This window comes from Netta rufina (assembly GCF_964035555.1).
Source record: "Netta rufina genome assembly, chromosome: 5".
Taxonomy (NCBI): domain Eukaryota; kingdom Metazoa; phylum Chordata; class Aves; order Anseriformes; family Anatidae; genus Netta; species Netta rufina.
The window spans coordinates 62,107,533-62,129,524 of NC_140128.1; the positions used below are offsets into that span (position 1 = coordinate 62,107,533).

The 21,992-nt window shown below is 53.8% G+C and overlaps 1 protein-coding gene across 5 annotated transcripts in view; it reads left to right on the top strand.

The window, feature by feature from the left end:
• Positions 1–1,628: 1,628 nt before the first annotated feature.
• Positions 1,629–21,992, top strand: part of FERMT2 (FERM domain containing kindlin 2) — a 46,114-nt gene continuing 25,750 nt past the window's right edge. For 2 of the 5 annotated variants that reach the window (XM_084288112.1, XM_084288113.1), the window contains exons 1-3: positions 1,629–1,756; positions 2,563–2,731; positions 17,634–17,867. In XM_084288112.1, coding sequence (XP_084144238.1) covers positions 1,700–1,756; positions 2,563–2,731; positions 17,634–17,867 — 460 coding nt within the window. In that variant the 5' untranslated portion in view covers positions 1,629–1,699. Of the gene's footprint in view, positions 1,757–1,931; positions 2,732–17,633; positions 17,868–21,992 lie in introns of those variants that run through there. The other 3 variants (XM_084288110.1, XM_084288111.1, XM_084288114.1) reach the window with 2 other exon arrangements.

The following is a 21,992-nucleotide window of genomic DNA, read 5'->3' on the forward strand; positions in this document are numbered from 1 at the left end:
AGCAGTTTTCTGAATTTCTCCTCTCTGAGGTTTTCTTTTTAAACTTTGCCCTTGTTCAGGAAGAAGCTACGGATGGGGAGTATGGGGACCTGGGGAAGCTTTTGGGGTGATGGGGCTGAGTGCCTTGTGCCTGGCCGCGCTGTGCCATGGGAGGAAATGGATTTATCTTCACTCTTGGCTTCGGGGAATTTCACTGCTCCTGTGCCTGGATCCTGCTGCTTTTCCTGCTCCCAACACCCTGCCAAGGCACCCGAACGCACAGGGAACATTTCGGTCACCCTGGAGAAAGCCAGTCTGACCGGCTCACACACAACCCCAAAGCAGCAAGGTGTTAAAGCGAGCCGGCTTCGACAATTGCGCACAGTTAATTAAAATAATCAGTTAAAAAAAAAAAAAGGGCAAAATAAGCCTCGTAAAGGCAGGGAAGGAGCAGCTCGGCTCCACCACCAGCATCTCCGAGCTGCCCTGCTGTTGAGTCATTTCACGGGAACAGCATCCCGCTTTCGGGGAGCGGGGGCAGAAGGGGCAGCGGGCTGGGAGCCGCGCGCGGGCAGGTCTGGTGGGCATCATCCCTGCCCCGGCGGAGCAACCGCACGCTGCGGCACCTTATTTGGCTATTGCTGCTGCTCGTAGGGAGCACACAGCTCCTGCAAACAGTGGGAAGAGCCCCGGGATGCTTGGCTGCCTCTGACGCAAGAGCCCGGCGGCTGCATTTTTGACCTTGCTTCGCGGCTCGGCCGAGCATTGGAGACGAGGCCGCCCGCCTCCGCGCACACCCCCGCCCCGGGTGGGAAGGGGAGCCCCGGGGACGGCGTCCCCCCTGCCACCGAGGCTGGGGAAAGAAAGTCCGGGAAGGGTTTTTGGGGGCAGGAGGAACCGGTGCAGTCAGCTGGACTGGAACAATGCGGCTTCACCGGGGGCGTGTTGCATTGCATCAGCTAGGGAGCTCGGCCAAAACGCTGGAGCGGAGAGTAACCCTTTCTATTTATTGCCCTATTGTTTGACAGGGGAATAGCACCGAGATACGAGCCGTACTGTTACGGGATGGCTTTGCCCTGCCTTCCCAGGCTGTCCCCAACGCAGACTTCCAGGCTCGGGGGGAAGAAATAGGGTTACGTTGGCAGGGACTGAGGCTCCAGGAGGATTTTGGGGGTAGGCCACTGTTACCTAATTCCCCTCCAGCAGCATCAGCCACGTTAGCCTAAATCCTCCATGGTCTTTGTGTGCGAAACCCGGCTCAGGGAAGCCTTTATTAATACTTATAGGAAAGTGGAGGAGCAGCCCTTGATAAATACCTCCAAGAAAACAACAAGAGGGGGAAGCTGGGGAGCCCCCATCATCAAAACCGTGACCTTTTAGTGCCCACCACCACGACAAAGCCCCGGCTGCCGTTTGTGGCGTGGAACACAGGAGTGGCACACATGGAAATTGAGGGCAGAGGCCACTGCGAGGGGCTGGGGTCAGCGGGACGGGGCTGCCCAGCGCCCACCGTGGGTCGCATCCTGCCCACCGTGGGCCTCGCATCACCGCTCCTCCCGCACGCCACCTTCTCAGGAAGCCCAGCTGCCGTGGCGGGACGTATGTATCACTGGGTGGAGAGCCACAGGAAGCGGATAATCACTTTTTTTTTCTGTGTTCGTGCTGGTTCAGGCTCTCCTTTACCCACAGCTCCCATCCCCGAGGCTCATAGACGCTGAGGATGGAGGGAGGCAGCGTGGTGGCGGGCACGGCGCGGTCTGAAGGCGGCGATGCCCAGGTATGGCTCAGCACGGGGCGAGGCGTTTCGGGGCTGGCTGGCTGTGCTGTGGGGCTGGGGGCTTAGAAAAGTGGGGATATCCTGGTGGTGAGGGGGTGTGTGCTTGGAGGGGCGTGCTGAGCATCCGTGCTGAGCTGTGCCATGCCATGTTGTGCCACGCTGTGCCATGTTGTGCCGTGTCGTGCCATGTTGTGCCACGCTGTGCCATTAAGTGACATGCTGTGCTATGTTGTGCCGTGTCGTGCCATGTTGTGCCATGTTGTGCCATGTTGTGCCATGCTGTGCCACGTTGTGCTACGCTGTGCCATGCCGTGCCATGCTGTGCCACGCTGTGCCACATTGTGCCATGCTGTGCCATGTAGTGCCATGTTGTGCCATGCCGTGCCATGCTGTGCCACGTTTTGCCATGCCGTGCCATGCCGTGCCGAGCCGTGCCGTGCCCTGCCATGCCGTGCCGTGCCGATCCGAGCCGATCCGAGCCGTGCCGAGTCCCGGATGTTGGAGCGGGGCCCCCCTTGCGCTCCGTTGCGCTCCGTCCTTCGCTTCCATAAAAGGCCAAGGGGCCCGGCAGCGCGGGGCGCGTTTTTCCTTTAATTATTATCCCCCTCCAACTCCTCCTCCTCCTCCTCCTCCTCCTCCTCCTCCTCCTGCTGCCCGCCCCTTCTCCCGTGCGGCCCCGCAGGCAGCGGCTCGGTGTCCCCCCCCCTCCCCTTTCCCCATCCCCTCCGTGCGCCCCCCCTGCAGCTCCCTCCCAGCCGCTCCGAGCCGAGCCGAGCGGAGCTGAGCGGGGCTGGCTGGCGGCGCAGGAGGCCGTGGCCATGGCGCTGGACGGGATCCGCATGCCAGACGGCTGCTACGCGGATGGGACGTGGGAGCTGAGCGTCCATGTCACCGACCTGGGCCGCGATGTCACCCTGCGGGTCACCGGCGAGATCCACATCGGCGGCGTCATGCTGCGCCTCGTCGAGAAGCTGGGTGAGTCCTTCCCCCGGCACCCAGCACCCTGCCCCGGCACCCAGCACCCTGCCCCAGCACCCAGCACCCTGCCCCGGCACCCAGCACCCTGCCCCAGCTCCCAGGACTTTGCCACAGTGCTGTGCTTTAGCACCCAGCACCCTGCTTGCACCCAGCACCCAGCACCCTGTCTATGCCCAGCACCCCATGGCCAGCACCCCAGCGCCCTGCCCCAGCTCCCAGGGCTGTGCTTAAGCACCCAGCACCCTGCCCATGTCCAGCACCCTGTGTCCAGCACCCTGCCTGTGTCCAGCACCCCATGGCCAGCACCCCAGCACCCTGCTCCAGCTCCCAGGGCTCTGCCACAGTGCTGTGCTTTAGCACCCAGCACCCTGCCCATGTCCAGCACCCAGCACCCTGTCTGTATCCAGCACCCCATGTCCAGCACCCTGCCTGTGTTTGGCACCCAGCACCCAACACCCTGTCTATGTCCAGGGCCCCAGCACCCTGTCCCAGCTCCCAGGACTCTGCCACAGTGCTGTGCTTCAGCACCCAGTGCCCAGCACCCTGCTTGCATCTGGCACCCAACACCCTGTGTCCAGCACCCAGCCTATATCCAGCCCCCAGCACCCTGTGTCTAGCACCCAGCCTATTTCCAGCACCCATCCTGCACCCAGCACCCAGCACCTAGCCTGTATCCAGTGCCCAGCACCCTGCCCGTATCCAGCACCCTGCCTATGTCCAGCACCCCATACCCTGCCCACACCTAGCATCCTGCCCCAGCACCCTGTCCCAGCCTCTGCTGAAGCACCCAGCACCCAGCACCCTGCCCCACCACACAGCTTGAGCACACAGCACCCTGCCTGCTCCACGTCCCAGCACCCCATCCCAGCCCTCCGAGCACCCCGGGGTGCTCCTCTCCCCAGACACCCCTCTGAGCACCACCCTGGGGCCCCGAGGGGTACCCGGCAGCACCCACGCTTTGCCCCGTTCCACCCCGGGACCGCTGCTTCGAGCTGCTCTGCAAAGGGGACTTTGCGTGGGGCCGGGAGACATCGTCATTTATGGGTGGGTTTTGTGCGAGTGCGCCTTCTCCGGCTGACAGAAAGGATTTAATTCGAAAAGCCAGCATGGGGCGGAACGGGGCAGTGCGTTTGCACGGTCAGCACTGGAAAAGTTGGCCCTGCTCCACGCGCGGTGCCGCTTTGGGCGAGGAAAGCGCCTTTGAGCTGATTTGGGGCAGCCTGGCTTTTGGGGCCAACAAGAGGGGGCCGGGAGCCCCGCGGTGTCCGGTGGCCTTGAGCTCGCACCTGGACAAAGAGCCCGTTTGTCTGGGGCATGTGAAAACCAGCATCTGAAGGCGGCGGGGCCGGCCGGCTGCGAGCTTTTGTGCGCTCTCCGTGGCCGCCTTCGCGGCCCGGCGTCCCCAAAAGCCACTTGGTGCTGGCCCCAGCCCTCGCTCCGGGGACAGCCTCGTAGCGGCTCCTCTTTGTATCGGCTCCTTACGGCTTGCCTGTGTTTACCCAGCAGTGTTGTTCGGGCTGATTACTGTAATTGCTCAAATAAAATATTAATTTCGAGTTGCCGGCGCATGCCTGTGGCTGTGGGAGTAGCAGCGCTGTCAGCTGCTGGTCCTGCAGGTCCTGCTTCCATGCGAAGCGTGGCTTTAAAAACACCATCTTACACCCTGCTCGGCCTCCCGATTTATCAATTATCGGGAGCTAAAGGAAGCAAGAGACATAAATGTGCTGGTTTCAAAAGGAAGCAAACCTTCGCATCAAAGGGTCTCGTGCGCGAGACAGCCTTGACTCAGAAAACTCATTTATTTTTGTTGTTTTTACGCTGGAGCTGCAGAAAGATCCGCCGAAGCTGGGCCAAGTGCCGGGGCAAGCACAAAAAAAAAAAAAAAAAAAGAGAAAAATGTCATGGGCTTTCTAGAAATGATAAAAATGGGCCCCCGGATGGATAAGTGCTGCCCCCCTGGGCCCTGCTGCTCGTGGCTGACGTCGTGCCGCGGGGACGCCTGGCGCGCAGGGGCTCGGCGCGTGCAGGGGGACGAAGCCCAGCGAGGGCTTAAATTAGCTCCTGACGCAAGGCGTCCCCCCGCGAAGAGCTCGCCAGGCTCCTCTCCTCCCGTTAAATTAGGCATTGTATTATGGGGAAGGAATGCTGGCCCTCGGCCCCGCGCGGGAGCTGTGCATTCGGCGGTCGCGGTGCGCGGGGCCCACGGACCCTCAGGCTGCCCCTTCCCTCTCCCCTCGCCTTCCCCGCGTGTGGTCACCTCCCTTCCCTCCTCGTAATTTGTATTGCTCTGCTCTGAAGCCAGCCACTTGATTGGGGTTGTCCCTGGGGAGCAGGATGGGTGCTGTCCCCTCGCCCTCCTGCGCCCTTTCTCTTCCAGATGCGTTCATCCTGCATCTTCTCCATGTCAGACCCCTCTCCCTGCACATTCAACCCATCCCTCCCTCCCTGCTGCTGCTCCTTAATTTTTTTAACAGCTCCCAGCATTAAAAAATTGTTTTCCAAAGGTTTTATTTTTCACCCTGTGAGTTCTAGGGACAAAAAAAAAAAAGCGATGTTTCCCGCAGCTCTGGGATCCCCCTGGCAGACGGATGGGGGATCGGTGCCGTGGGCATGGCTTTGCCTGCTGCATCCTTTGGGATGAGGCTCCTGGGGGCTCCCTGCTGCTTGTGGGGCAGGGCAAGGTGATTTGGGGGAGTTTTGCTGAAATTTAGGGCATCGCTGGGGATCATGAGCAGACTGGCCCTGCTGTAGGGTGCTGGCAGAGGTGTAGGGTCGTGGCTTTAAGCGTCGGGTATCAGTGACTCCTGTGCATTCAGCCCTTGCCAGCACAGAGCCTGCAATTTGGGGAGTTTACAATTAAAACCCAGCCCTAATGCAGATTGGAAAAACCCCAAGCAGCAGGCAGGGATCTGGTTACTCAAGTGAATTGCAGTGACCTGCTCGCTCCCTGTTATTTATCACCCTGCCGGATTAAGCCACTTGGTTAATTGAGATGTCCCATGTGTTTGGCACAGCCGACCTCTGAAAAATAGGCAAAAAATGCTGAGGTTTCAAGAGTAGTAGGATTTAATTGGTCACCTATAAAGGTATGGGGTAAAATCCCAGTTACGGTGTAGGGAACGTGCTATTAATCCTGTCCATGCCATTGTAAAGTGCAGCGCATCCCAAGCTGGGCCGGATTATTATTATGGTCATTATTATTATTATTATCATCATGATTGTTATTATTATAGATTTATACTTAATAAGGTTTTAAGAACTGGCTTCACCGTAGAGTTTTCCAGTTTTGCAGAAGGCATTTGGTGAAGTTTGGAGTACGCAGCAACCTGTTTCGCCTTGCTTCCAAATCGCAAGCAAGGCTCCGTGCTGGAAACCCGTGGTGCTCACCCAGGGGTTTTTAGGAATCCTGCCACTATTGACTTACAAACAAAAAAACGCGGCTTAAAATCACTGCGAGCGGAGGAAGGAAGGAAGTGAGCAGAGGTTATTGTTGTTGTCAACTCCAGGCTGTTTTAAACATACCCGACTAAAAACTTGCTTTTTTTTTTTTTTTTTTTTTTTTTGGAGCGGGCCTGGGAGGAGCTTTCGGTGGGTGCTGCGGGAGTAAAAGACGAGCTGAAGGAAACAAGGAGGGGGAAAAACAAGGTCTGGCAGATGAATGGGTGAAGACAGGTGACCTAAATGTGCACTGATGGGATGCCAAAGCCTGGGGACGAAGCTGCCCAGCGCCGTCAGGACCTGCAGAGGGGACCGCCGGGGACCCCTCGGCTCAATGTGGGCACGGGACCCGTGGCAGAGCGAGCCCCTGCCCTAACAGAGCACTTGACAGCAGCGATGGCAGCCTCCAAGTCCGTGTTTTTTTTGGCAAAGCGGGTTTCTGGTGATGGCTTGGGGGTCTGTGCCAGGCTCTCTGCCCCCACTGGCAGCTCTGCTGTCCTGTGCTCAAGGTGCATCACCACGGAGGGCTGGCTCTCACCTGAACACAGGGGCTGGGGAGCTGGCACATGCAAATTTTGTGTGTTTTTTTGCTGTTGGCGTAGCACACGCAGCTCTTTCTTCCGCTGCTTTCAGCCTGCAGATGTGTCTGGGATTCATCAGGAGCCCGGGGGCTCTGTTCCCAATCGAATGGGCTCTGCCCGAGTGATCTCGCCAATGACTTCAGCCCCGCTCGGTAGGAAGAGTGAATGAAAAATCCTAGTGCTCGCCACGTAAGGGCTCTTCCTTAATGGAACCCTTACGGGGCCATGAATAAAACACCAAGGAAGTGCAACATCATCGATTCCGAGTTCTCTGCCTGAGGTTTTGCAGCGCTTACAAATGCGCCGAGCCCTGGTGAGACCGGCTGTGGAGATCATTTGCCTCGAAATGGGCTCTCTGGAACTGCTCAAGGCTATATAAAAGTAATACAGAGTGCCTGCACCGTGCTGTTCTGCAGACACGAGGCAGGGTGAGCCTGTGGGGCCGTCCTGCTCTTTTTGCCTTGCAATCCTCCAAGGAGCTGTAGGCAAGGGCTATAGGTGGGCACGTTCATCCTGCTGCTAAGGGAGGTGAGAGGAGTGGTTGGAGGCCGATGAGAATAAAGGAAAGGGTTTTATCATAGGCACACGTTGCCAAAATCCTGATCTAAACATCCGTGCCTGGTGCCTGCAGCGTGGCCGGGGCGTTTCTCAGCCGTGCCGCGAGGATGACAGCTGAGCATCTTCATCCGCGAGGGCTGCGGATGCTCGTCTGGCCGTCAGCTGTCGGTCGAGGCGAGGAGGAAGTTCTGCTTCCAAAGCAGTGCTCAAATCATCCCTCTCTTGCTTTTCAAGTGCGTGGTGTTTGCAGAGGGCTGTGAGTCCTGGTCAGCGCGCCGGGAGGCTTGCGAGGAGGTGGTGGTGGTGGTGGTGGTGGTGGTGGTGACCACCAAAGGCAGCTCGTGCTGGGCAGGGGGTGCTCCTCGAGTGCCCAGCACCAGCCACCTTCTGGAAAATGTCATCCTGGGCTTCTCAGCAGCTGGGAATGTGATGGGAGGGGACGTGATGGGATGCTGGAACAGAGCTGCTCCAGCAACAGGCTGTACCCAGCGGGGATGCTCCCGCTCCAGCAGCATCTTCAAGGAGACCTCTGGAGCTGCTGGCTCTGCTTTTCCATATCTCTACATGATTAATATCTTCTCTATTGACCTATGCTGAATCCTCCTCCCTTGGGTAACACATTTTTCCTGGCGTGCAAGTGCGATGTGCAGGCAGCCCGTTAATCAGAGGCCGTGCGCGTTGCTCCGCGCGGGGCAGGCTTCCTTGCTTTGCATCCAGCGTCTGACTCCAGGAAGCTTCTACGTAGGCACACAACAAAATCGCAGGATCGTGGCTCAAATAATGTCCTCTTTGTTAGCATGAGCGGAATATTCATCGGCACTGCCAGCGAGCAGAGGAATTTGGGGCGGGGGTAGGTAAAAGCCGCACGCAGCTCCGGGCCGCCGTCACGGCGATTAGCGTTTCTCCCCCGAGTGGCGATGGCTCTTGGGGAGCCAAAACCAAAACAAAATCTATTTTTGCAGTAATTTCCTCTCCCGTGTGTTTGTTCTTTGTCCAAATAGCGGCGCGGAAAAGCAAGCAAGGAGCCCGCGTGGAGAAGCAGCCGTCCTCCACCTGGGGCCGCGGCGGAAAATTCCCGCGGCTCCCCGCGGGCTCGCGCCGTGCCGGGGATGCCGGGGGGGTTTTTCCCCTTCCAGACCCCCAGCTCGGGCTGGGAAGAGCCCGGCCTTGCGATACAGGGCCTGGTCAGAGGGGAAGCAGCGGCGGCGTTCCTGCGGTGCCAGGGTTTGTCCGACCACAGACAGGAAATTGTTGGGTTCGCCGCTCAGACCCAGCCCAAATCAGCCGCTTCCTCTCCGCACTTTGTCAGGTTTCGCTTTGACGTAACGCGGGGGGAAGCTGGCGAGGGGAGCTGCTCGACACGCTGACGTCGGATGGAGCTGGAATGAGAGCACTGGCACATTCGCACACTTCCCTTTTAGTTGTGTGTTTTCATTGTTTTGGTTTGGGTTTTTGTTTTTTTTTTTTTTTTCTTGTCTTCGAAGCGTGCGCCCTGGCAAAGCAGGGCCTCGTGTGGGGCCAGACGAAGAGCAAGGAATGATGCTGGAGTGGAGGAATGGGCCAGTTTTTAGGGGATGGTGCCTGGCAGAAAGGATTATGGCTGGTGCCTGAAGCCCCAGCACAAAAAGGGTGGGGATCCGTGCCCAGAAATGCAGCCGTGCCATCCGGCACCCCTGCAAGAGCAGCTTTTCACGGCGGAGCACGTGCCAAAATGCACGTGGGGATTCACAGCATAAGCTGCAACCACGGCGGCTTCTAACCCTTGTTCTCTGGGTATGGGAGGGGAGAAAAGGTGTGCGGGCAGCGACATGAACTTCTGGGTGCGGGGAGTGTTTGCCAAGTTGAGAAAGAGCAGAGGGAGTGTTTGCGCTGCAAACTTCGGCCGTTTCAACATCGCCGATTGCACAGCCGCTGCACGCCTGTGGTTTGTGTCTTCGGGGGATTTATTTTTTTGGTGGTGGCTTTTCTTACAGATGAGGCAAAGGAGGGAGATTTACAGCGCTCACCGAGCTCTTGGCACACCGAGTTTATCCCAGGTCCAAGCCTGGACGTGCTTTGGGGGAAAAAGTCTCGTTCTGCTCAGATGCCCGCTCCTGCCGCCTGGGAAGGAGATGCATTTCTTGCTCTCCTTCTGAGATGTGGCCGATGGCTCAGAAGGGGCAGAAGAGCAAAACCAAAAGGTCTGAGCTGGCAGGACTTGGCTCTGAGCATTCTTGCTGGCTTTCAGGGTTTTTATTTGTTACAACTTGGAAAAACACCGAGATCCCCAAATTCCTGCTTGATGGGGAAATGAGGAACGTGAGCTGCGTTGCGGTTACTTCATTTTCTTGGCCAGGCTTGGTTCCTGCACATGACTCTGGTTTGGGTTAACCAGCCTGGAGCTTCCATGGGGGAGAACTGCTGGGAAAGGGGAAGAAAGTGCTCGGCAAGCCAGAGGAAAGCTTTTCCAACTTCTTTGTTCCAGGGAACCCTGCAGCTCAGCTTCTCATGCATTCGCCCCGTTTGCAGCACGTCTGCAGCAGGTCCGAGTGCAGGTGGCACCTCGTGGCCCTTCAAATATTAACCCGTGCCTGGGAGCAGTGCGCTGCTGAAAACGACTTCTCTCCAGATTCAGCTGGCTCCAGCGCCCCGCAGCCCTCCAGTTCCCTGGAAAATAGGGCTGAAAGCAGGCAGCGGGTCCAGAGCGATATTAGGAGGGCTGCAGGCACACGAGCAGTTGCATAAACCTTCATTTTTTACAACCTTGGATGGCTTTTAGCTTGCAAAACAGCCAGACGGCAACCTGAACTTCGTCTTGCCAATTATTACATTTCAAATCTCCGACCAGCCAATTATCCGGGCTGTCTCGCTGGTTGGGTTCTTTTATTTCCCCCTCCTCCCTGCAGATAGATATATGTGCTTTTGGAAGCCGTAATCGCCGGAGCTCCAAATTCAATTAGAAAGTCTGCGCTCTCCAAAATCGCCTGGGAAGAGCGATGTCGCCGTCTCGCCGAGCTGCCCGTCCTCGCTGGTAACACGCAGAGCTTTGCTGGGAGCAGCCAGGCCCCAGGGCGAGCGATCTGGTGGCTTTTGTGCCTTCCAGGTGGCTCGCCCAGTGGCCAGAAGGAGCCACGAGCTCAGGAGCTGGGAGCCCTTTAGAAGGCTGCAGCGAGGAAATAAAAAGAAACGTAACCTTTCCCATTTATTAGATTATCCGTAATATTTCTGCAGACGTTATTACACGTATTTCTGCAGAAGTTCTTGTGAGTAATGGCACGGAGACTCCTGCAGAAATAAATAATAATCATAATAAATAAACGTGGGTTTTTTCCAGTGCTTTGCCATGCGCTGTGGCTGTTGCACAGCTCGCTTTGCAGGGGGTGAAGCTGTTATCACCCAAAAACCGGCGCTCAGCATCGTAGCAGGGCTGAGCCTTCAAAAACGGTGTAAGGAATTGAGGCTGCCTGCTCAGCCCGCCTTTATCTGCCCCGTGCAAGGTCCCCTGGCTCCGGTATCAAGCACGGTATCATTCCTGCCTTTCTGGCAGGAATTGCACCTCGGGGGCTGAGTCAGGATTGCGCACCGCTGGCATCGTCGCCCCCCCGGGCACTTGTCCCTTTGTGTCCCCTCAGGGCTCCCTGATGAAGTGGTTTTCTTTCCTTCCTTCCTCTGCCGCTCTGTTTCCGTGCCATGCTTCCTATTTCGTGCTGGGTGAATCATGTAAACCCTAATCGAGTTTGCTTCCATCTCTCGTGGTGCCGTCCGCCGCGGCGAAAGCCGCCCCTGATGGCGTGCTTGGCGAGGGGGGTGCCACAGAGGGGAGAGCACTCTGCTAAATCCGGGTGTGAAGACCCTCTTTAAAAATATTTAAAAGTAAAAATCCGTCCTTGCTTTCCTGAATTTCCTTCCTTGAGAAAAATGAGCAATCCGAACTGCTGCTGGTGTAGGGGATTTAAGAGAGCCTGCAGGACGTACGTGCGCCTGCTGCTGGGTACCTGGGAGTGATGGGGTCGCGCTGAGCTTTCCTGGGGGGCTTCCTGGTGTTCCCCCTGGGTTAACATTGCTGCTAAACTCGGGGCAGCAAGTTCAGACTGGGCTGGGTACGGCTGCCCAGAGCAGGTGAGAGAAACCCCCAGACCTCCTGCCGCAGCAAACGCTGAGAAATAAAACCGATTTTATTTTACGTGCCCCTAGGCATAATAAATTTATGCATAAAAAAAAAAACAAAAAACAAAAAACAATGGAGGTGTTTGCCTCGGGGACAGGTGCCATATGCTCGGCTCAGAGCTTGTGGGGCCGCCAGCCTGTGCTTTGTACCTTCTGTGGGATGGCCCCAAATGCTGCAGGGGTGTGGAGGGTGTCGCTGCTGCCGCTGCAGGTGAGCAGCGAGGGAGATCGCTGCCGCTGGGGACGGAGGAGAAGGGATCCGGGCGCTTGCAGTGCAAGTGCCGTGGCATCTTAATGAATTAAATTTCCAAGTGCTAGCTGAGTAATCCTATTACCGCTGAAAAGAGCTTCCTTCCTAGAGTTTACTTTAGAGCAGAGGCAACTTTCACGCTCGCCGGCAGTCGTCCCGCTGGCCGGGGCTGTGCGCAGTCACCTTGGGGTGCTGGTGGGGGCTCAGGTGTGTGCCAGGGACAAGAGCTCAGAGCTTTGGCCCCATGATTTTGGAAAACCATTTGGTAGAGAGCATGCCATGTGCTCCTTTTTCTGTGTGGGCCACCAAACAGGGCCGAGCAGCGAGAAACCTAACATTTTGTGGGTGCTTCGCCAGGAGGTCCTGAGCTTTTGGGTAGCAGGAGGATCAAAAACCACGTTATTTTGGTCAGCTCATCAGTGCATCAGTCAACATATGCCATGTCGAGGTGTGGGCCTCGTAACCCTGATTTAAAAACCTGATAAAAGGACATTTCTTTTTCCAGCAAGGCGTTCCCTTATTAGCAGAGGACAGCCAATAATTACTCGGAGCAAGGATGCATTGAAGGGCTGTGCTCTGCATCACATCCTCATGTGCCTGTTGTCCTTCACAGGGGTTTTTTTGCTTCTTTTTTCCTTGTTTTGCATAGCTATCTGCAACCGAGCAGTGTGCTGTGACATCTGGATCTCACACAGAAGCTTTTTTTTTTTTTCCTTTTTTTTTTAACAAGTCGAGCTATTTTTCATGCAAGAAATGTTTTCCTTACATTTAAATTCCAGCACAGGTCTGCGCTGGTTTTGACACCTCCGTGGGTGTGCTCAGGTGATATTTGTGCTGCCGAAGACAGGCGGGATAATGTAGCAGGGGGTGGTGGCTGCCCGTGGGGATAAACGTGGGAGAACTCAAGGCACCGCTTTGCTGCTCTGTCTTCACCTGCAGGTAAAAGCCCTTTCGCAAGCCGTGGCTGCAGAGTGGCTGATGCACAGTGAGTTTTTCATAGCTGGCCTCAAATTTATGCAGGGCATGTGATTAAAACCCCCGTTAAATCTCATGAGTACCAAGGGCATCAGATTGTCCTGGCTGCAGCTTTATTACAGCAGGCTGATAATGATTTTTATAGGATATTTGTCTCTCTGTGCTTCGAAGTATAATTTTTCAAACATCATGCTCAAAGGGCAGAAGGACTTTTTTATCCTTTTCCACTTAATATCTCAGTTTAAATCCCAACTTACACTTCCAAAACCCCAAAACCCTCCAAACTGTCCCAACAAATAGATGGTGCCCGGGACAGTGACCCTGTCACCCAGCAGCAAGCATCAGCGCTTCTGTGTGACCCGAGACGAATGGCAACAGCTCCGTGCGTGCATATTTCTTCCATGATTGTCTCAGAAGGAGTGGCTTTGGCATGTGGGGAGGAATCCGGGTGTTCAGAGGTCAGCGCGAGCAGCGACGCGGCGGTGTCGTGTCCCACCCCGTAAGGAACGATATGGGTACATACATATATAGGGTATGGGCATATACATAGCTGTATCTGTAGTTATATTTACTGGGAGAGCGTGCATGGATGTAGAGAAGGCTGAATATGGTGTATGTATATATACACACCCATATAAACATTGAATGGATATGTGGATAAATATCCATGTATGTATACATGATAAATATATCTATGGATGTGTGTGTGTATATATATATATGCACAGTGTCTGTGCATGTCTAGATACCTGGAATCCCTGCATTTACCCATATATATATATATTTACCCATATATATGTATATATTTACTCATATATATATATATTTCCCATATATATATATATATATATATGCACAGTGTGCATGTCTGTATACCTGGAATCTCTGCATTTACCCATATTATATATGGGTATACACATATATATGAGTAAATATATATATATATATGGCTGTATATATATTTATATGGGTAAATATATATATATGGGTATATATATAAATGGGTAAATAAATAAATGAATAAATAAATATAGATATATGGGTAAATGCAGGGATTCCAGGTATCTAGACATGTACAGACACTGAGCAAGTAACATCGACACTGAGAGAGCTGGCACTGGTTGGAGCTGACCCCCAGTAGGGCTCGTGGCTGCCAAACCCTTCTTATTCTTGATCCCCTGCTGCCTCTGCCCTGCTCCATGCACCAGAGCAGCCCATAAAGTGCACCAAGTATGCTCAGACGTCGGAGCAATGCGAGGGCAGGCTTCATGCCAGCGCTTGCACACCTTATTGGCACGTGTCCTTTGACAGCACATGGAAAACCAACCGAAGCCACCACAAAAAGCAATTATTTTTCTCCTCCCCTCTTTATTGTTCCTATTTTTTTCACTCGCAGTTTTAAATGACTCCCTTTTTCGCATACTTTGAAGCATTTCTCTATTTCCCCTGGCGCAGCAGTAAGGCAGTGCCTTTTACATCCCCTGCAGCCGGCTCACCCGGCAGCACCGCGCAGCCCCAGGTTCCTCTGCAGGAATTCTTCATCCCCATGGGGTCACGGCCCCAACCCTGCTGTGCCTGGAGAGCCTCTGGCCGCTCCCTGTGGCTTGCAAGCACTTTATCAGCTGCTGCTGGAGCCCAAAGGTGCTCCAGTCCCACGGCTGCCTCTCCAGCCGTCTGTTCCACGGGCGGTGTCTGCATTTCTGTTTTTTTTTTCAATGAGTTGTATATTGCACGTTAAGCTGAAAAAAAAATCAAAAAACCACACAAAATCTGACTCTCATCTGTCTTCTTGCATCTGTATGAGAGCATTCTTCTCCTTGAAAAGCCTGAAAGTTGTTCTCCGCGGCGGATTACCAAGCACAAAAGCCACTTTTGGGAGTGGAAGTGCTCGGGTTGTGAGTTGGTTGCAGTCTTTGCACCGTATTTTAAGTATATAACATTTAATGTATATATACTTTCTTAGGTATATAACATTTATTGTATATACACACAGCTAGATATGTTTTATATGTGTGCGGAGATACAACATCCATATACGTGCAGATATCTCTGTGTGCATAGATGGTATAAATGCGCCCCTGTCTGTTTTACATGCATAATATATCAAAATAATGCATAATATATCAAAATATTGATCATTACTTTGATGTATTTTATATCAGTGTGGATATCTGTACCTACATGTATGGATACAGGCAGGAGTTGTGCTCAGAGGACTTGAATTTGCTGCTCTGCAGGTCGTTGCTTATAATTAAAAAATAATTAAAAAATAGTTAAATAATAATTAAAAATAATTAAATAATAATTAAAAAAAATAATTAAAAAATGAACGGGAGCCTCTGTTTTCCCTGCCCACCTACTCTTTTTAATAATTCCCAACCCAAATCTCAGCCCTGTGGGGCTTGGCCAACTGTAGGGAGGAGGAGGAGGGGAGGAGGCACCTCTCATCCTCCCGGAGCGTGCCGAAGGTCCTGCCCGGGCTCCTGGCTCACAGGAGGAGGGCTCCCTCCTCAATGGGGGATATCCCAAAATAACGAGGCAAAGGCGGTGTTTATGTAACACCGGGGTCTTGTATACTACTGCGAGTAAGTCATAAGCTCGCGGGGAGCCTGCCAAGGAGCACTCAGGCTTCTGGAGCAGGGAGGTCGGCCTAGGTGATCTTTAAAAGGCCCTTCCAACCCAAACCATGCTATGGAGTCAGGCGTTGGTAAACCTCCTGGTATCCCACCTGCCCAGGATCCTTCATTATTTCGCATTACACCAAAATTTGGCTTCGTTGCGAAGTGTTTAAGCGGTGATTGTGCGTGCGTGCATCCATCTGTGCAACAGCGACGGCAGAATTAAAAAGTCCTTCTCGCGCACCTCGATGATGAAGAGTTATTTTTCATGAATCCTGGCTGTGAAATCAGCAGTAGCTTTGGGATTAAAAATCTGCAAATGCAATCGCGCCGGGCGAGCAGGTGCGATGCGACTGCGGCAAGGCGCCGGCGTGAATTTAACACTTGGGATATTTAAGGTTAAAAGCAGGTTGTGGAGCAGCCCTGCCCCTCGTATCGGATGTCTGGTCCTCGCAGAGGTCTCTGCAGCTGTCTGGGTGATTAGGGATGCCTCTTGCACGTGCAGGACGGCCTGAGCTGTTTTTTGGGGTGAGCAGCAAAGATGCTCAGTGGTGGCTCCCAGGGTTTTGCTGCCCGAAATGTCCTCAGCATCCCTCTTGGCACAGCTCTGGGAGGTGGATGTGAAAATGGGCTCTTTTTTCTGCAAGAACATCGTGTCTGGGTGTTTAGCCTTCAGTTTGCCAGCTTTAACCATTTCTGCTGCTGTCTCTCCCAGCGCTGCTGGTGCTCTCCAGAGGTTCACCCGTCAGCTGTCGGTGTGCAAAGGCTGAGCCAAAACCCCCAGCTTTGTCATAAAACCCCGACAAATCAGTAACTCGTGAGCTGGGGCCCTGCTGGACACTTGTAAACCTTTGCTCAGGTGGCAGCAGGGGGCTGGCATTCCCCAGCCCGCAGACACTGCTGCTAAACATTCACCAGCTCCTCTGTTCATAACGGCCCCGGGGGCACTCACCAACCTCAGGACATAGCCAGCACCTCACTGTTAATTTGTTAATTGCTCTCAGGCCAGAGGAGGATGCTGTGCATGCTCACGCCATGGCCTGAGAGGTTAACCTGCAGCCTAAACCCAAATCCCGTCCTCTTAGGCACAAGTTAGAGATTCAAAACACATTTCGTTTTCCTCCCCCTGGCTTCCCGTGCCAACCTGCTCAGCTTCCAGTAGGGCAGGAGTTGGGCTTCATTACCAAAGTCCATTGTAATGATTTCTCAGATTTTTCTGAGAGTAGCCAAAGCTTGTGCAAGTTTGCATGCTTTTCTATATTTGGTTTTGTTTAATTTGATTGTACAAAGCTGTTGAAAAGTCTCGCCAAACGTTTCTACTTTCTGGCTGTGTGACCGTGCCATCTTACCAGAATTTACACGGAAAAAGCTTCTGCTTCAGATCCCACGCAGGTTTTCCTCAGTGATCCCGCAGTCGAGATCCCGTTGTGACTTATTTTCTGCTGCGTGAGTCCTGGATATGAAATTAGCAGTATAAAATAAAAAATGGGAATAAAAATGGGAATAAAAATCTGCAAATAAAACAAATCCTCTGCGCTTAGTGTGCCCACAACTTGTCCTTGCGAAACGCATCTGCCCCCTTCTTGCCTTCCTCCTGCCCCGGCGGGTGCTGATGTGCCATCTGCCACTGCCATGGCATGGGGGAAAATGTCCTTTTTGGGGTGGCCGGCTCCAAAATCCCACTGCTGCCTGCGTGGGCTTTGGCAGAGCAGTGTGGGATGCTGGCGAGGCAGTGGGCGTTCGTGTTTCTCCCCATTGGCACTGCAATGTTGGTGCCTGGGCAGTTTTCGGAGATGCTCTGCGGAACAGGCAAGGGGAGAGCACGGCACGGGATGGGTGTTAGTGGGAGAGGGGAAAATATCACCGAGTGGCTGGGAAAATCCCTCCTGGGGACAGTGCTGGGTTGCTAAGGAGCCCTTTGGTGTCCCAGCCATCAGGCTTGGTGATCCATGGATTTATTGTGCATTTTTCCTACTTTTTCCCTCTTCCCTATCCCATTTCTGGGTTAATGCTGTGGCAGTGCACAGGCACCCCGTTCCCCAAGCAAGTCCCCTTTGTGCTAAATTCTATGTGGGCAGATAGAGAAAGGCTGGCAGCGACAGCCAGAGGTGAGGGATCACCAAAATGACTCAGATCCCTCGGTACATCCCTTAAAAAAGTGAGGCACTCATCTCCGAGGTGGCTTCTGGGTGCTGCTGAGCGCAGCATTTCTTTGATGGCATTTTGGGTCGATAGGCGCATCTCGGTTGACGCCTCCAAATTTCTGCTTTGATGTCTTTTGAAGGTTCGTTTTGGTCCTGTTTTTAACTGGTGCAACGGGGTCTTTGTTGCAGATGTCAAGAAGGACTGGTCGGACCACGCGCTGTGGTGGGAGAAGAAGAAGACGTGGCTCCTGAAAACTCACTGGACGCTGGACAAGTACGGGATCCAGGCTGACGCCAAGCTGCAGTTCACGCCGCAGCACAAGCTGCTCCGCCTGCAGCTGCCCAACATGAAGTACGTGAAGGTGAAGGTCAACTTCTCGGACAGGGTCTTCAAGGCGGTTTCCGACATCTGCAAAACCTTCAGTAAGTATCGGACCATTTGGTTCGGCTTCCCCTTATCCCCCAATTTGCGTGCGTCTCCGTGAGCTCATCAAGGTGCTGCTGATTTCCACCTTCAAGCCCCAAACACCTGGGAACCGACACCTGGGTGTCTGCCCTTCCTGCCTTTCAAATCTCATCTTTTCTGGGTAAATACTTAAATAAAAACACTCGGCACACCCAGGCTGTGCTCGGCTTCGCGGGCGGCAGGGCGGCAGCAGCCCTGCTCTGTGTTTAAGCTGTTGGTGTTGGGTCCTCATTTTTTTATTTTTATTTTTATTTTTTTTCTGCAAATTTACGCGCTAGATGACAAACAAACCCTGCAATGGGACATCTTCCAGATGCGTGGTTCTTTTCCAGAGGAAAATCGGATTAGAGGTTAAGTGATGATGCTCTGCTATAAAACTGTCTGGTGGAGGGAAGGGAGCGATTCTTCCTCCTTCCTCCCCACCTCCTCCTTCCTCTGCTTCCCTTGGTAAAATCTCCCTCCAAATACACGGTGCTTGTCCGAGGCTGCTGCCTCCAAGCATCTCCTTTTACCCATTTCCCCAGGTTTCTTACACCCCCCCAAAACCCGGGCATGGTCTTTTCACTTCTCCCAAACACGAGGGGCGGCCTCCCCCTCCCCAAGGATGCGCCGCGAGCCGAGCCCTGGCGTAGTAAAATCTATTTCTGCTCTCCCAAAACGACTCTGGTTACTCTTGGCTGACCCAGTTATTTCACGGAGCAGGAAGAGGCCGGCTGGGAGCGGGCTGTTAGGACGTGGCCCCCGTGCCTCCGCCGCTAAGCCGATATATATATAGCCGGCGATGGAGCTTGATAGGGCTCCTCTCCGCTCTTTCCTTCCTGTTTTGTTTTTGGGGGGGTTTCCTTTGGATAAATATTGGGAAAATTCTGCTTAAAAATAGAAAAGCCTTAGCCAGCGTGATGGCCGAGTGGATTCAGCGTCCTCCCACATCTCCCGTGGCCGTTTTCAGTACCTTGAAGGCAGAGGAGTCACACGCGTCGGCTTTGCTGCTGCTGCCGAATCTCTCCAGCAGTGTGAGTCACGTCAGGAAATTCTGGTAGAGTTAATCACGTAACGAGAGGGCTTGCAGTGCCGCCGCCGAGCAGTCAGAACCTTAAATGGGCCTGCAGCAGCGATTTATTTAACTCCAGGGCTCTCAGCGTATTTATGAGCAAACCGAGAGGATAATGCTAATATTTAAAGATGTGCAAGGAGGGGGGGGAAAGCTGCTCAGAGGGCTGCAGCTGGGCAGTGGTATGAGCTCTTTGCAGCAGGCAGGAGCAGCACATCGCAGGCATTTCTGGCTTTTCCTCTGGGGCATCCGAAGCTCTGGGCTAAAAGTGCCCTGTTGGGGGGGAGGAACAAAAGCAGGATTTGGCTGGAAACCCCGTTCTTCTTTCCATGCCTTACCCCAGCCCGAGCCGTTTGCCGATGGATGGATGGAAACTGCTGCGATTAAATCTTGTTTAGCCCTTCTCGTGGTGTTTACTGGAAGCCAGATGTTCGGCAGGGCTGCGGGGAAGACGGCCACGGTCGGCGTGGGGAAAGAGGGGGCTGGGGCTGGAGGCTCTTCCCTGCTCCATGGAGATACAGGGATGCCTCTATATCCATATATAACACAGTTTCGTAGATAGATAGCTCAAATATATAATTTTTAACATAAATTAGATATAAACATCTGAGATAGATATATGTGTATATATATATAGGAACCAAAACCCTGCCTGTTTTCCTTTTTCTCCTCTCGGGGTCTTGCAGACCCTGCTATAACGCTGTCCCAACCCGCCTGTTTTCCTCTCTATTCCCCCCCATTTAGTGTTTACCCTGCCCTGTTTTTCTCCATCACCTTCCTCCTGCCCTCCCCAGCATCTGTGCAGGGAGCACCAACACTAATTGTGCTCGTTGCCTCCCCAAGGAAAATTGAGCAGATATTTCAAGGTAGAAGGGGAAAGAGGTAATCCCTGCCCTAACAGCACAACTCGTTCCTCTAAAAATCCCTTGATTTCTAAAATTACAGTCCATTGTGGCCTGAGCCAGTGTCCAGCAGAGAGAATTGTGTTTGGGAACTGCTCGCATTTCAGCTCTGTTTGCTGCCTTTGCCCCCAGAGCATTTAATTACATACTTCAGTAATTTTAACATATGGCATGATTAAGGAGTAATTGTAAGTAATTCCTCATGTCACCAGGACTCTAGCTGGTTGCATCTATAAAACACCCTACAGACAAGCAAGGATCACACTTGGGCATATTATTTAGGTTGTGCCTTTTCTTATATTCACTTTAAATTACAGAATATGACGAGCTTTAGGGTTAGCAACCAAAAAAGCTTGGCAATTCCTGGAAGAAGATTCCCCGTGCGACCCTGTTTGTTGTGCATGTGTTTTCCAGCCTGTGGGCAGCTGCTCTTTTGGGATCCCGAGGGCTGTAGAGATGTCTGAGCTCTGTGGGGAGAAGACCTGGGCTGGAGGATGCTGCAGCCAGGGAGCATCCTCTGGTTGGAGTGGGGTGGCTTGAGAAATTATATTTCTTCTGCAGTGGTCTGGTATTTGCAGTGCTGCAGCCCTACGTGAAGGTTTTGCAACAGCTTTTGTTCTGCAGTTTGTGTAAAATGAGGGAGGGATGGGGAAGGAGGGAGGCTGCTGTTTCCTAAAGCTGCCCAGTGCTTCTGTCTGGTGTGCAAGGCTCTTCGGTCTCGGAAGTGGCTTTTCGCCAAGTGGTGCCTGAGACTTCATATTTCTGTCAGGGGCTGAATTTCCTGCAAAAGGGGGACGGGGAATTCAGGTTAGAGCGATAGCAGATGAGGAATGCTGTCGGAGCTCTGTGGAGGGAAATTGCGAGTCAGAGCATCCTCTGACGGGACCGCGTTACCAAACCTCAGACCTGCTTCTTTTTGGACCTGGCGGCGAGGTTGCTGCCCTTCTGCATCTCTCTTAATTAAAACGAGGGCATTATTGCAACCCAGCCGTGACAGGTTTCCATCCCTGGAAGCAGCACAGGCTGTCGTCTCCTTGAGTGCAGCAGCCAGGCATGTCATGTCACCCTTGGGATTTCTTCCTAAAGTCTGTAATCTCGTGCAGATGGAAATTATTGAGCAGCCCTCGCCGCCGCTGTGCCGGGGCTCTCCTGGGGCAGCCCGGAGGTGGATGTGGGAAGATGCTGGAGCCTCTCGCACATCCCCCCCCCCAGTGCTTTTGGAGGTCGTGTGAAGCCGGAAAACTCTCCCCCATTCCCAGTGGCTGGGCTGCAGCCCCTCGATTCCCACAGCAGCCGATGGGGAGGGTCAGGGGGTGACAGAGGATGGAAGCAGGAGAAGCAGAGCGGGGAGGAGGATGGAGCGGGCAGCCCTGGCCCGAAGGCTGGCCCTGGCTGCCTGCCCGGGCAGCAGGAGGACAAGCTTTGATCTGCTATTAAAGACCACAGAAAGAGAAAGTAAAACTTCCCTTTTTTTTTTTGTTCAGGCACTGCCAGAAGTGCCGCGGGGACGAGCAGGGTGCCGCGGGCTGGGGACGTGGTGCCGCTTACGGGTGTCCCACGTGTCCCCCTCCCGTTTGTCCTGCCTGGGAGACTTTCCTGCCTGGCAGCCAGCTTGTCAAATCTACAAATGCGACTTGAGGTGGCTGCAGTTCAGCACTCAACTGGTGTGGGTGGGAATATCTCCACCGGAGAGGTCTGGGGAGATGGGGGATGCGGCTGAACGCACAGAGCTGGCGGTGCCCGCGCGTAAGGCACAGCCTTGTCGCTGCTCCTGCCGACTGATCATCCCGAAATACAAGCAGAGAAATCCTCCCCTCCTCCCCAGCTTCGTGGGATTGCAGGGCAGAGGATGCTTTGCGTCTGCTCCTGCCATCGCGCTGCTTCCTTGCAGGCTCCCCTTGCTGCTGCTTCTCCCTGTAGTTTTATTTTTCTTTTTCCATGTATCCTGGGAGCAGCGATGGACTCCAGGCAGGATGTGCTGCTGCTGGCAGGGCACGTGGGAGAGGAAAAGCAAACAGAGCCCGAAGTGTGAAGGTTTTTTTTCCCATGCTTTTGCGTTTCCTGCCCCAGCAGTGCTGCTTCTCTCAGGGAAGTAGCGAGTGTCCTGGGAGCCTCAGGATGAGGGAAAG